Below are 14,741 nucleotides of genomic sequence, written 5' to 3' on the forward strand. Positions count from 1 at the left end.
TTGACGCGATGGAGTTGGTTACTCCCGTCGGGAAAGACGGATGTTTGTGTTTTCCTGCTCGTTGGCGTGTCCGGTACAGCTCCTCCGTCAACTATATATTTAATTCTTTTAAAAAATAATTTGTCAAAGTAAATGGCGAATTAAAACAGACTGAGACGCTCTAACATGAACCCGTTGAACCAGACCCAGGCTCTTAGACCAACATATGAGCAGTACGCTTAAAGATAGACCCAAACTTTACTATATTTATTATGGGACTCCTGAAAGTAGACTTTTATTTTTTTAACTACACCTGGATTCTTTGAATCATACACACAGTCTTTCTACTGAACTCTTGAAAGGGGTCATATATGCAAAATTCACTTTTAATGGTTTTCCAACAATAATATGTGTCCTCATACCTGGAAGGACGCCCCAGAAGTGAAGAAAGTCTGTCCTCTCGCTCCCTGGCTTGTTTTCAATTTTTAAAAAGTGTGTTGCTCCAAGGAGCCAATCAGAATTCAAACCCTAAATAGTGTCATTGGGGGTTTAGCCAATCCCAATCAAGGTAGGTCCTCCCTTTGACTCCTCCCACAATTAGGCAGCTCTGCTCTGGCACATGGCACCACGACAGGAAGTACTTCCTCCTCTTCTCAAGATGGGCATGTGTGGGCGGAGCCAGTCCAGCTCACACAGACACAGCAGATTCTGAATGCAGCTCCTATGATCCGATGTTCAAATGGATGAAAATCACGGAAAAGCAATAAACTGTGAATGCAACGATTTTGGACCAACAAGACCAATCTGAAAGTTTTGAAAAGCTGGATAATATGACCCCTTTAAAATACACCCCCTATGTCTTCTGAAACTTTACCAGGACTTGGTAAAACTGAACAAGTCTTCTTTTTTTTTTTTTTATTCGTATCCAAATGCTTTCAAAACAACTGAGAAAACTTGAAAGTTTGTCAAGTGACTTCCTGGATTTTGGGTTTTTCTTTAAACCTAAGTTAGAAAGTTAGATGAAAGAAGACTTATTACTCTTTAAACCTGGATTCAGATAACCAGTCCTTTTCTACAGAGACCTAGACTATTTCTACTGGAATTTAACTCTTTAATTTAATTTAATTTAGTTTGTTCAATGACACCTGAGCTCTTTGGGTCTGGATTCTTTCAATCTTTTTACTCTTTAAACAACAAATGGATTCATGATTAATTAACTTCAAATGTGGTTCTTTTAAAAAAAAAAAAAAACAGTTTACAGCACTCGTGAATCAATGTTAAATACAGTATATTCACATTGTTACAAATAATTGTGGTGAAATATTGAATTTTGATTTGACACATTTTTTGCATGTGTACTCTTTCTACACTCTGAAACCTCGCTAACTGAGAATTCATGGCCATTCTTTCAGGAATGCCGGGTAAACATTTCAATCAAGGTCCTTTCATTTTCTAGTTAACAATATTGTCACACATTTACATTGAGCTAAACAGATGTTAAAACATTTCGCAAGTTTTCTTTGTTTGTTTTTGTTTCTAGCGTCTATAAAGTAAGTGTGACCTGATAGAAACACTTTCATCTGTTGCTATGTTAAATAAGTGACAGTAATTAGTCAAATGCGGTACAGGATACAGCGAGGGGCACTCATCTTTACTGCTTTTAGCCCCAAAAACATCCAGTAATTAACCTCACGTGTCCTTCCTTCAAGGAGCTATGTGTAGAACTAATGAATTAATAAAGACTTAATCATCTTTTACATTTTTTGCGATAACTGTGATATTTAGCACTTACCATTATATTATTTAATAATGCCAGTGGTATTTATAATGTGTTTTTTTTCCTAGTAAAATGAACTTATTCCACCCAGGGATGACATACGCTTGTGTTTTTCTCCCTGTCCACATGCATTTGTTTTACGATTTCCATGTTACCCCGACTGGGTCGCAAGCACAAGCTGCACGCTCAGCGCCAGGCAGGAAACTAAAACTAAACTTGAGTTTATGCGACAACGGTGCTCAGGGACATTGAAAACCCAACTTTTTGAAAACGCTTCAACTTATCTGCGTGGAAACGGGGGCAAACGCAACTTTTCTGAAGCGCTGCTACTATGCATGGACACCACAGCAATGTTAGCGTGTCCTCTGCTGTTAATGCCGTGAATGAGAATCGAAAGGACAAATGATGAAGAACCTAGTTAAGCAGAATCGAAAAAGGAATTGGATTCGTAAAATCCTCATCAAATCCCATCCCTAATGCTAACTACATCACTTTTAGCATTTCGACGATTTACGTGTAAACAGACATTGTTTTCAAAACATTGCAAATCAAACACGAAACTTTTCCAATACAATCCACCCCCACCCCAAAAACTAATAATAATAATCTGACCTATATATACACCTGGTTCAGAGCTACTATTAGCATGCCAAACCTGTAGGGGGCAGTGTAACGAGACGCATGACACGCCATGATAGTCCATCAGAATCCTGGACTAAAACACAACATCACAAACTGTGATGTAAATCTCCGCCATTCCCCACTTTAGATGCCAACGCAGACAGAGTTTTTCAAACTCTCCACTGTGGCCTCAGTTTTCAGAAATCATCATTTTATGGCGACACATCGCTGCGTTTATGTGTAAATGCAAGGCTCAAACGCAGAGAAATATCACAGTTTATTGAATACCCGGGTACGTGTAAACGTGGCCTCAGTTGTTCTGATAGCACTCAGGAAAATGTCCCATTGTCCGTAGCATTAGCATTAGCATGTAGCCGCAGACGCTGTGATGCATTATCTTGACTTGACAGTTGTTTCTTTGCAATTCCACGTTACGAAAGCAGCTTTGGCTAATAGTATGGCCTCCTGAGAATTCTTGCGTTAGTTGCTAGGCACTATGTTCTGGATTAATTAGTCAAATATATCAGAGGATACAGCAAGTGGCATTCATCCTCATTGGGATTAGTTAGAAAACATTCTCCAATTAACCTTAAGCGTCTGTCCTTTAAGGAACACTAATGAATTATTGATCAATATTTCACTTTTTTTAATTAATTGTAATGACTGAAACAATTATCAGCTCCCTTCCCTTGATTTAATCAGTCTGTTTTACATCTTCTGTTGTGCAGTATAACTTTTTCTGATCATTCATTTAAGGTTCAGGTCAAATTTTCTTTGTTAGAATTAAAAAAAAAAAAAAAGCCAGATGTGAGCAATTTTGATCCTTTTACATGACGAAAGCAGCTTTATCTATAAATCTATCCTTGTAATTCTAGCAATTTGTTGCTAAGCGCTCTGCTAAGGAAGTGAAATTAATTAGTGAAACATGAAACAGGATACAACAACATTCATCCTCAATGCTTTCAGCGGGAAAACATTCGCTCATTAACCTTAAGCGCCCTTCCTTTAAGGAGCTATGTGTGGCTCTAATGAATTAATGATCAATATATCACTTTTTTTTTTTTTAATTAATTGTAATAACCTGGATAATTAGCATAAACAATTAGCCTCTGTCCACCCTCGCTAGATGCAAGTTTCATGAGATGTAGACAATCGCATAATTGCCATTCCCATTGCTACCTGTCACAGAGGAGGATGCTGTTAATTGTTCCCTTTACCTTCCTAGGAGGCGGCTGCTTATCATCTGAGTAATGCTCTTGTTTGAATATTTACACCCCCCCCCCCCCACAAAATTTTTTTTTTACATGGTCGTTATTATCATGTTAAAAGCAGCCGGCGGCGCCTGGCAACCACAAAACATGTGCCGCTTTTTCAAAAGGAAGTGGAATAAAAAGAAAGAAATTAGGAAGTTTAACCGTTTCGCTGAAATATTTTGGGGGGAAATAATGAAAATTACAAGCTATCGGGTCTAAAAATACATGAATTAATTAATTGAATCGAGTGTTTAAGGAGGCAGATCGAAGCAGTACACAGCCTCACAATACGAGGCATCAAACAGAAGACTGCTTGACACTTTCCTGCAGAGATGTGGGGGGTGGGGGGGTGGGGGTGGGGGGGTTGATAAAGGGAATCCCTGTTAATTTATTCTGTGATAATTAACACCACTCCTTTCTGGATAAAAGCAGATGCTGAGAATGGGTTTTGGTAATACCGCCGGGGTTCCCAACGGGGCACTCGCAATGGAATGTTCCAAGAATAATACATTTAACTCCATTTCTTTGTTCCTTCGGATTACATCGGGACACTCATTATGCCGAACATCGCAAGATATAGACTTGTCACATGGAAAGAGCAGAGAGAGAGAGACTCTCTGTGGATGACATGGTGATTTTCCTCATCGAGCGGGAGTGGCAGATTAGAGAGGAGAGGGTGAAACAGGATGTCACTTGAAAAAGATGATGACAAGTCCTGCTGGGAAATGTCCTTCACCATGACAAGCAAAGATTTTTGAAAGTGAAAATGATACAATTTAGTGTATTTACTGGGTATTCTACAGGAGATACCTGAGATGATTCAAACAAAATAAGAATGAATTGGAGGCTCATTGGCACATTTTGCACTTAGAATGTGATTTTACAATTTAAAAAGTTATTATATTTAATTAGTGATTCTGACTTAAGGTAGGAAAAATAAAAAAACAGTTAGAGGGGAAAATGTAGGATATGAAGCCACATCTTTCCTGACACAAAAGTCACAATTCTGCTGAAGCATAAAAACAAATATTCAATATTATGAAAGAAAGCAAAGTGACAGCATAAAACACTTTCAAAAGTGTTAATCTGTACGGTCATTTTTCAAGGATAACTTCTTCGGAAACATTTAAAGATAGTGCTGAGAAATGTGGCCTGTAAATTTTATGGCCAAAAAAATGTTTGTCAATTTTCCACCAAATAAAAAAAATGCTTTCGTCTTGATAATGAGGATAACACAGCTCATAAAGTCTAAAACATCTGTATCCTACCCTGCATTTATGCAGTTTACTAATTAAAGCTTAGAGCATTTTAACTACTGTGTCTAAGAAAATCCCCATCATAAGTAAAGTTTGAATTGATAGAAGTAGTGCTATTTCTTCTGTTGTACTACTCGGGAGAGGTCTTGGACTCGAGACTTCAATTTCAAAACTTTGGTCTTGACCCAGTCCTGGCCCCATATCTCTGCCTCTTAAAAAATTGTACCTCTGAGATTAAGAAAATCTTTTTTTATTATATTCTAAGTCTTGCTCTTGTGTCATGGTTCACATTTTGTCGTTTGTATTTTGTAAAGGTTTGACTCTTGTTCCAGGCTCCTCATGTCTGATTGCTGCTTCCTGCCCTGATGTGTTTCACCTTTGCCTGCTTCTATGATTGTCTTCACCTGGTGTTAGGAGGCTTCCTAAAGGACTTAGTGAAAGGGGATCACGTTGGTGTGGCAGTCGGACCGCACTTTCACTTAATAATCAGACGGCGGCGCAAGTTAGTGACGTGGTGGGGGAAAGAACTACAAGTTTCCGAAAATGGACTACAAAAAGCGCATTTCTACCACTTTGCCCTGTGCCTCTAACTGCTGATATAAACACGAATATCTCACAGTTTGAATGTAACTCAAAGGAAAAGAGGCTGCCAGGATACAAGGAACTAAAGTGAAACTGCTGCCAGGTGAATAAATAATCAATGCAAACTAAGAACAGGCTGCACAAAAAGTTACTTTACCGTCTTCGTTTTACAACATCCATAACATTCATGTTTGGGATGTTGGTTCTAGATGATTTAAAGTTGTTCAAGGCAGATTATTGCTTTGGTAATTTACATAATCTGCGTCCTTTTTAAGACACTGTGAGGTTCTGTAAACGCTCGGATGAGCGGGTCCCTTTAAATGTTGTTGCCGCAAGGAATTGTGGGGCAGCATGAGCTCGCCTCCTTTGCTAAAGGATGCATCAGTGGTTCCTAAGCTAAAGGAGGTTCTAAAGGAAGCATCAGTGGTTCCTAAGCTAAAGGAGGCTGTAAAGGAAGCAACGAGCCTCCTTTCCTTTATTGAGAATTCAGACAGTCCTTATCATGGCCGCCACACAAAACACTTCTGGGGTTAAAGAAAAGTCGATAGATAAGGAGGGACCGTTCGGACGGTACAATTCATTTAAACTTTTTGAGCTGTTTTAACAAATTTGACCTTCCTCTATCTTTTTCTACTGGTTTCATCTGTTTTGAAGCTTTCAACATATTCGTTCAGTAGTTTTTGTGCCAATATCAAACATCCAAGTAAACCATGGTTGGCTGTTAAAGGAATAGAGTCCATCCACATCGAATAAAACTCTGGTTGCTTCTGAGACTTTGATTTTATAATGGGTAGCTTACCCCAAGGTTACATTATAAACATCATTTCTCAGCTGAAGTTCAAGGCAGCATAGGGGTGACATAGTGAGATGTGACACAGATTTAACTGTTTAAACCATTCCTTCACTTCGAGTGACATTATTACCTTGAACTAAGATATTGGAATCCTTTTAAAATGACAGAAAATACTTATTTATGTATAACTTTGTAAATGATTTATTGAGTTGTTGCAGAGGGACTGAAGTGCCACAGGTTGACCGTCATCCCTGGTTATCTATTAAAGGATGAAACATCTGCCTGGACATGATCACTTTGAGAAGCCTCCAACCTGGACACATGAAAATGTTCATGTACATCAAATATTGTACCAATAGATGCATTTCAAGGGAATTGTGACACAGTAAAATAACCGGAATGGTATAAATTTCACTTTAAAGCCATTTGTGTCTATCCTGAGATTACAAAGAACATCTGATTAAAGGGAGTAAATTGACCTGAATGCAAAGCAAAGTTATGTAATGAAGTGCTTTAGCAGCATATCTGTGCGCATATACACATATATTGAGTAAATGTAGATTAAAAAAAATAAAACATTTTCTTCAAACTCTTTGCTCATATTTTATTAAGCAGAACAATGGATGTAAACAGAAATCGTTCCAGTCATTCCTGCATTATCCTGCACTCGGCTATCCCGCTCTGTATCAAATTATAGAGATTCCAGCCCCCCCCCCTCACAAAAAACAACGTTCGCTTTCCCCGATATCGCAGTCCGCTTATCACAATTTGCAGTATCTTCCACTTTGGCATAGTATAACTAAAGGATTTTTGTGTTTTATCAAGTTTCCCCATCGTATTTGGAAGCGTCTCTGGCACATTTTCACAGGCAGCTTTTTCACTAGCTGATGTGTGTTGCTGTGGAATCAACAGGGCTACTTAGGAGCGTGGATATGCTAATGTTTCGTTTTCACAGCAGGTCGTCAACAGGAAGGGTTCGGCTTGGTTCCCCATATGTTCCGCACGTCCTGCTTTGAGACCTGCACTCGCTCCAAAAAACAAAAAAAAAAACCCTTCTATCCGTTCTCCGCTGGGACTGCTCACGTTGTTCCCTCATCACACTTTACCTGACAAAGACGAGTACCTTGAAGATGTGTCCAAAAACAAAAGAGAAGGAAGAGCGAGAGCACAAAAAGCCATTTTCTCCATTTTCTCTGCGCAATTACACAGATAAAGCTCGGAGAATTGAGTTTTCTCCGTCTCCTTGTGAAATGCAGGCTGAAACGGTGTTAAAACAGAGCAAAGAGATTGCCGGGGAAAAAAAAAAGAAAAATTGGCTCATTGGTGCTATTTTCTCTGTATTTGATTTGCAAAGCCCGAGACGAGAAAAAGGGGTACAAACTTGTAAAGAGGCTTTCTCCACCTACACATGCATGTTCGGGGGTCGCTGCCTCGCTCTGTTGTTTGCACTGAGCTGCATGCCGTGTTTTGACGGGGGAATTGTCACGGTGGAAACACAGAGAGAGGTTTGAATGGCCAATTAGATGAGGGAATTGAGGATTGAGACATCAGCCTCTCTCTCTGAAGTCCTCTGGAGCGAGATTTACAACTCTGATTCTCCCCACTAGTGGGAGAGCTGCCTCGATCTCCGTCCCCTGCCAGTGAGCTGCTCGGGTAAAGAACCGGAGGGTTTAAAAATGAAGACATTTAGAATGCTGGAGCTTAATATATATAAATTACATAAAGAGGGTTGGTGGTTTTGTGTTTGGGGGTGTTGCTCCCTTGCTACGTGAACTACATAGATTCACCATCTTTCTGTTTCACTTACAATAAATCATAGGAATAATGAAAGAGAGCCATTGTTGATGTAGATGAGGCATGTTTTCTGTGACTGCTCAATTACTTGGTTCGAATCGAACAAGTAAGCAAGTTGCAGTTATGCAAGTCACCTTTTCTCAGGAAGTAGTAGAGTACAGTGCAGAAGACTGAAGTATTAACGTGCACGGTATCCATATCACAAATGACTGACTGCTCATAATCATGCATGTCAACATATTTGGCCAATAATGCACGATAAGCCCATCCAAGCAAATGAGGACCCAGAAAGTGTACAAATACAACAAACAGGGCCTATTCACAATGTCCGTAAATCAGGGGGTAAGAGAAAGAGCCCAGTAACTCGATGAACCAAACCTCAGAGACATTAACATCATCTACGTACAATAGATGTTCATCGCAAATCATGTTGGTATTACATTACTAATAATGATAATTTTATATTGCAATTCAACATTAATGAAATAAATATGACATTAAATAAATAAGAACAAATCAGAACTAAGAGATTGTATTGTTTTGTGTGAAATAGCCTGGTCTTTCATTTAGTCTATTTGTCGCTAATGCTAATCACAGCGAATGTGGGAACAGACTAGAGCTAATTTGACTCACAAGATGCCATTTTTGTCAAACTCTTGTCAGGAAGACTACGTTAGTTCAGGGTTGATGGTGCTCAAACTGCAGTCACCAACAGCTCGGTGAATCAGCGACTGCTGAGGGTGTGAACAACTAGTTAGCCAAACGGTCCACTGGAAGTCTGGTCTGTCAGTAGTTTCATAAGTCGGTAGAATTATAAGTAGGTTAACTTTTAATTAATTTGCAAGGCTTGGCTGTCATGCGCCTACTATTCACTAAGTGGAGCTACGACGTTTTAGTATTTGGATATTATCTGACTGTTGCGATAGCAGCTGCTAGCAGAGCTAGCTAGCTATACCTGTTTATTATTCTGAGAACATAATGCAACTGATTAACATTGTGACCGCACGTCTGCTTTCACTTTAGTTTTCTGTCTTTTTTTTTTTAAACTAGTCAAATTGTCCAAATGAAAGTTTTCATTTGATTTAAGTTAATCACCAGAACATCAATAATAATCACAAAGTTAACAGTTTTGAGTTCAGTTTGATGTTGACATGAGGCTCTTGAGCATGACGAGAGACAGCAGCTCTGCAACAGTTGTTTTATTTTTATTAGTTTTTTTATTGTAAATACGCTACATCAGTTAGTTGGAGGAAGATGCTCTATCATCTGGATGCTTGTATTTCTCGAAGCCATCACTCATTTATTGACCAGTCTTCATGTTCCAGAAATGTGTTACTCTATAATGAGCTCCTACATAGACGCAAAAAGAAAAGTCTGCATGTAGTTAGGCTTGTCCTTTAAAGTGATCATTACTAGGACAAAAAACCAAAACAAAAGTGGAGTGGAGCAAATTGTGTAGTTTGAGGTTTTCTTTGTTGGGTGTGTCTTTAACGATTTGCTAACCGTTTAGGTTTTCATTTTGACTTTCATATTTACTCTGAATAAAAATTCCTTTCAGGACAGACTGTGACTGTTGGGAGTTATTCATCCAATCCCTGTTAACTCTCTGCTTTTATAATTTGCTCTTTGCTGCCGGCAGACTGTCCATGTTTGCAGATGATCACATGCCGTCTGAGAACACAAGATAGTTCATTTTAATTGGACATAGATGGTTTCATTCCTGACCAAAGTTATTGCAGTGTTGCAACTCAGAATTTGTGCGATGACAGCTGGAAATAACAACTGAACCGTCCGCAGTCTTTAGAAGACTTTGTTCTCATTGCTTTGCTTTTCAGTTCAATCCGCGTCACATGTTCATAATAATTAGCTCGTCCTCAAACGAAAAAAGAAAAACTTTTCAAAAAGACGCTATTATTATTTTTCATTCATGCTCCTAGAATGCCAACTTTAAGTGTTATTCCACTTTGTTTAAAGTCAGTTTTAACAGTGGCTCTGGCCACAAAATTTCTTCTGCAGGCTTCTATTGTTGTACTTTAATGGTGTTTCACGTATTGAACTGCTCTGTCTTTTTCATGCCAGGCTTTAAGTATGTACAAGTATTTAACATAAGCAATTAGTTTCCGTGTTTGGCTGGTCATGCCACATTAAGGAAAATAAGCGTAAAACAAAATATAGTGGTAGATCCCATCTAGCACCACCAGATGTCACTATATGACAACAGACGGCTGCTACAATTCCACAGAAGAACTTTCATTAATTCCATATTTGGCAAAGGAGCCAATCTCCAGTCACTCACTTATAACAACACTACTACTGTTATTCATGTAATATTGGTATTTAGAGTATTAGCAGTTAAAATCCATTTGAGGGCAGCCAAGGTCAGCAAGCCAACTGTTAGCCTTCATTAAATTGTTTATATTTTTTTTAGTCTGCCTTTCATTTAGGTAATTTCAGCCCTGTCATAAATTGCATGATTGCAAAGATGTAGAATTTAGAGGCATCCAATGTTGTTTATGGTAACCAACCGTCACTATATAATCTGTAGTAGAAGGTTTTTTTTTATAGCAACAAACAAGAAATGGTTGTCTTATTTGTGAGGTGAAAAACTAAATCCAAAGCATCTTAACTGCCCTCTTTGTGTGTCAACATAATGGAACAGATCTTTGATAAGTCATTGACATTAAGTGGTTGTGAATCTGAGATGTCAACTCTCTAACCTCTAACCTCATTGTGAAGGATAAATCTCGACCCTTTACTAATGAAGAGCGCATATTTTCCATCCCCCTCACAGTCGGTTACAAACAGGGCAAAATCCAGCATGATGGCAAATAATGGGAAAGTAGACAGATTGGGATTTCACACGGGGCCCAAAAAGAAAACAGCACACCATGCTCCAACAGCTGCGCGATTCTTCAAAAACCTCCCTGTTAATGATGCTGCTGTCTAATCCCAGAGCTGATTGACAGCGGTCTTGTACAGAAGCAATCAATCAAAGACAAAGCCTCTTAATTACAGACATTAATTACTTCACTTTACTGTAGCAGATCGCCCGTGTTGATAAAAGCATGTATGGCTGAACAGAAGATGAGATTTTATTTCCCCACGAATCGCTCACACTGCATAATTAGGCTCCAGTTAAAAACCTTGAAAGCGAGAATTCATTCTATCCGGTGGTTACTGATCTGCCTATTGACAATGGGGGCTTGTGAAGTGAACACGTAAACCGTAGTGGAAGATTTGTTTTGTTTTTCTACCTATCCTTGGACTCGTGCGTCACCGCCAAAAACCGCCGCTGCCAACTTTGCACTCTTCATTCCCCTTCTCCAACTCGTAAAAACCTGCGTCCATTAACTTTGTCTGCAACCCCGGGGACGGCGAGGACTCTGGCGCGGTGCCATCCCTCTCCAGACCCATGCCTCATCCTTTTTGAAGTCCGAAAGGACAAAAAAACAAGTGTAATTCTGTCAGCAAATCATATCTCGCCCTCCTCCAGAAAGTCGTGTTTTGATCTTTTGACTCCTCGCTGCCTCCAGTGGGCCCAGGGGCTCTGCCCAGACTCCCGATCTGTCTTACACAACAACTACCCTCAAGAGCTCGGTAAGTCTGGCAGGCCGTGACACAGGCGGAATCTGAGCGAATCACCCACAGCTATGCTCAAATTTGCACATACAGGCATTTGGAGGAGTTTGACACTGGCGGCGCTACACGGTGACCTCTGTTAACGCTCGTGTGTGTCTTTCTCTCAAGAGGATAACTTTTTGACTTTTATTTCCATGCTGTTGCTCTACAGCTCCAGCCTCTCCCTCCTTCTCTCCCTTTCCCTCTTCCCTCAAAGTATTCAAAGAAGACATCAGAAAGGACTTTTAAGTTCTCACAGACCGTTGGGGATACTCCAATAATGTTGGCAGAAATGTGCTTGGAAGTGATTACTAAACCCACAAAGTGTTAGTAGGTAAACATACAATGATTTTATTGAGTGCTGCTATAAATACAAACACTTGTGTAGATGATGTTAATGTCTTTGTGCTTCCAAATCACTAATTCACACCTGCTGTGACTGGGACATTTGTTTTCTTTTTTTTTATTTTCATTGATTTTTCTGCTTCTGGTTTCTACTTCAATCAACCAACATTTAGTTAATTTATTAGCTTAAATGCACTTTTCTGTCATATCTATGTATTTGTCATGTTGAATTTGCAGAACATAAAAGTGTTTGGATAAATACTGTTTGACAGTTCAGTTGTTGTTTTTTTGCGTGACACATATTGAGCATGTTGATCTTCAGTTATAACGATGCGGCGCCGCTCTGCATGTGTTTCCTGCTCCACTATGGTCCTGCTGGTTACTATTTGACTAAAGGTTTTAACCAGAGGTGGAACGTCTCGACAATCCCGAACTAACATGAACTGCTGCTGTTAGTAGTTTCTGAGCTGCTTCCTCTCATTTTTAATTTTTTTTTATTTTAAGAAGGAATGCCATTCAGATTCTAGAGCATCTTCCTCCCACTAACTGATAAAACTGCCGCTGCTGTGGCTCTGCTTCTGCCTGATGCTATTCAGAAGCAGGGCCAGAGCACAGCACAGATGGAGGAACTGATAAGCCAGCTTTGTTTTTCTGCTGTGATTCTTTGTTGCTGCTTTTTCTTTCTTGTTGGCCTGTGATTTTGATTCCAAGTCACACCGGGACACCGGTGACTAAAGGATATTGCTCTGTTATTGCCCCTCGGTCCTGTAAAGCCAGCGTCTGCTGAAAGAGGAAGGGGAGGTCATCTTTCAAGGTGAAGAAGATGTGCTCTGCAGCATTCGCTGACTTTCCTTTCAATCTCTGTCCGCAGTCATTGGGACACCACACTGACACTCAGAACTCAGGGTGAAGAAGGTTTTCTTTTTGTTTGTGTGTTTGTTTGCTCTTCCTGCCAGGACAAAGACATTTACTTATACAACTGCCAGCATTCTACTTTAATCAAGATGCAGGTTCTAGAAGGAATTTTTTATATGATTTTTCTTGAAGCCCCACTGTCTGATTGCTGATTCCTCTAAACATATAAATTGATGTCATAATTTCACTTGTTTCTCACATGTCCGAAATGCATTTTTCAAACTCAAAAAGACTCAAACAGCAAAGCAGACCTAAAGACCCAGAGGATGCATGTGGCCTCATCGACCTACTTTTCAGGGACCTTTCCAAGCAAGAAACTGTTTGCTAGGTATCACTTTTTTTTTTCCACCAAACTGAAGGCAGACAAAGCCTCTGACTTTTCCACCAACACCTAACTTGACTTCGCATTGAGAACAGCAGTCTTACCAAATGTTACGACTGAATTCAACAGGAAGAGACGTGTTGCACAAAGACAATATTGAGCATGAAAACAACCAAATATGCATCAGGAGGCAACACGGGATAAACCATAGAACTGGACGATATGTGAATGTTGTCGGATATCGCCATGACGATATGATGTGTGACGTATGAACGCTTATGCAGATGATGTTAATGTTTTTGTGCATTGAGATTTGCACTGTTATGTGGTTGTTGTTTTGTTTCTCTTTTGTCTATCACACGTGTCTGCGGTGCCCATCAGAGTTTCTTGACTTCTTCTCTGTGGCCATCAGGTTGGAAATAATTAGAGCTGTAATCTTAATATGAGTGCAAATTGTGTTACTCATAATTATTGTATATTCCAAACTAGAAGTCGGACCTTGCCAAATAAAATAACATAAATAAGGGGCATGGGTTTATAAGTAGTATTTAGTTCCCCATCATTTAGTTCACAGGAACTGACAAAAAAACAACAGAAAACAATTAGCCTGTCAATTTGATTTGCATACGAGGACACATTTTAGAAGTTCCCAGTGTAATATCACACACGTCCACTGAGGTTATCACAAGTAATCTGGAAAAACTACAGATTAGCCTGAAGAAGGTTTGTTAAATTTGTATTTGTGCGAACAAAAACACCCTAACATTTCAAAGGTCTTTAGTAGTAATTGAGTTTTATTTTCTAGTTTTTGTTGGTACAGTAGCAGCATTCTGTCATCATACAGTGGCATCTTGTGGTCACAGATGGTATGTACCAGTATTTTTATCCGTTTATTTTTATTCTATCTGAATCACTTAGTAAGGTCATTTGTAGGACATGACAGCAAAAATAAAAAAAGTGTGACTTCTAGAAGGGAAAATACTATAATAATGCTTTAAGATAAATAAGTGTTCAGTCCAATTTTTTTGAGATGTATACTGAGCATGTCGTATTGCAATAACAAATATTTGTTATACTGTATATTGCGTATCCTCACAGCAAAGTTTCTTTGCTACAGGCAGATTTTGAGTTGATGTATGTCCTACAGACCTCGGACGACACCGGGACAGTTATTCCCTACAAACTCATGCCTCCTACCTTTGAGGTCCAGGTTTCGGGCTCCATTGGAGTGCTGAGTGACGGTGCGTGAGTCGATCTTCAGAGTATGTACATTGTTGGCGTCCCGGGACACCACCACATTGTGCCACTGGTTGTCGTTTAGCGGCTTGTCCGAGTTGCCCTTCATCAGCGACGGGCCGTTGCCGAGATCGAAGACGTAGTGGACGAAGCTGCAGACGAGGAGGAGGAAGAGGAGGATGTAGGGGTGAGATTGTTATAAATCTGTCCCAATAGCTGTCCTTGAGAAACTGTTTTTTTTTCTGTCCTG

The 14,741-nt window shown here is 39.5% G+C and overlaps 1 protein-coding gene across 1 annotated transcript in view; it reads right to left on the bottom strand.

Moving 5' to 3' along the window:
• Positions 1-14,741, bottom strand: part of LOC308123694 (neurexin-2-like) — a gene marked incomplete at its 5' end in the record, with an annotated part of 459,246 nt that overhangs the window by 387,320 nt on the left and 57,185 nt on the right. The window contains one exon of the mRNA XM_080486315.1: positions 14,453-14,643. Coding sequence (XP_080342441.1) covers positions 14,453-14,643 — 191 coding nt within the window. The remainder of the gene's footprint in view (positions 1-14,452; positions 14,644-14,741) is intronic.

The sequence above is a fragment of the Lipophrys pholis genome, assembly GCF_963383615.2.
Source record: "Lipophrys pholis genome assembly, chromosome: 18".
In the NCBI taxonomy this organism is placed as follows: domain Eukaryota; kingdom Metazoa; phylum Chordata; class Actinopteri; order Blenniiformes; family Blenniidae; genus Lipophrys; species Lipophrys pholis.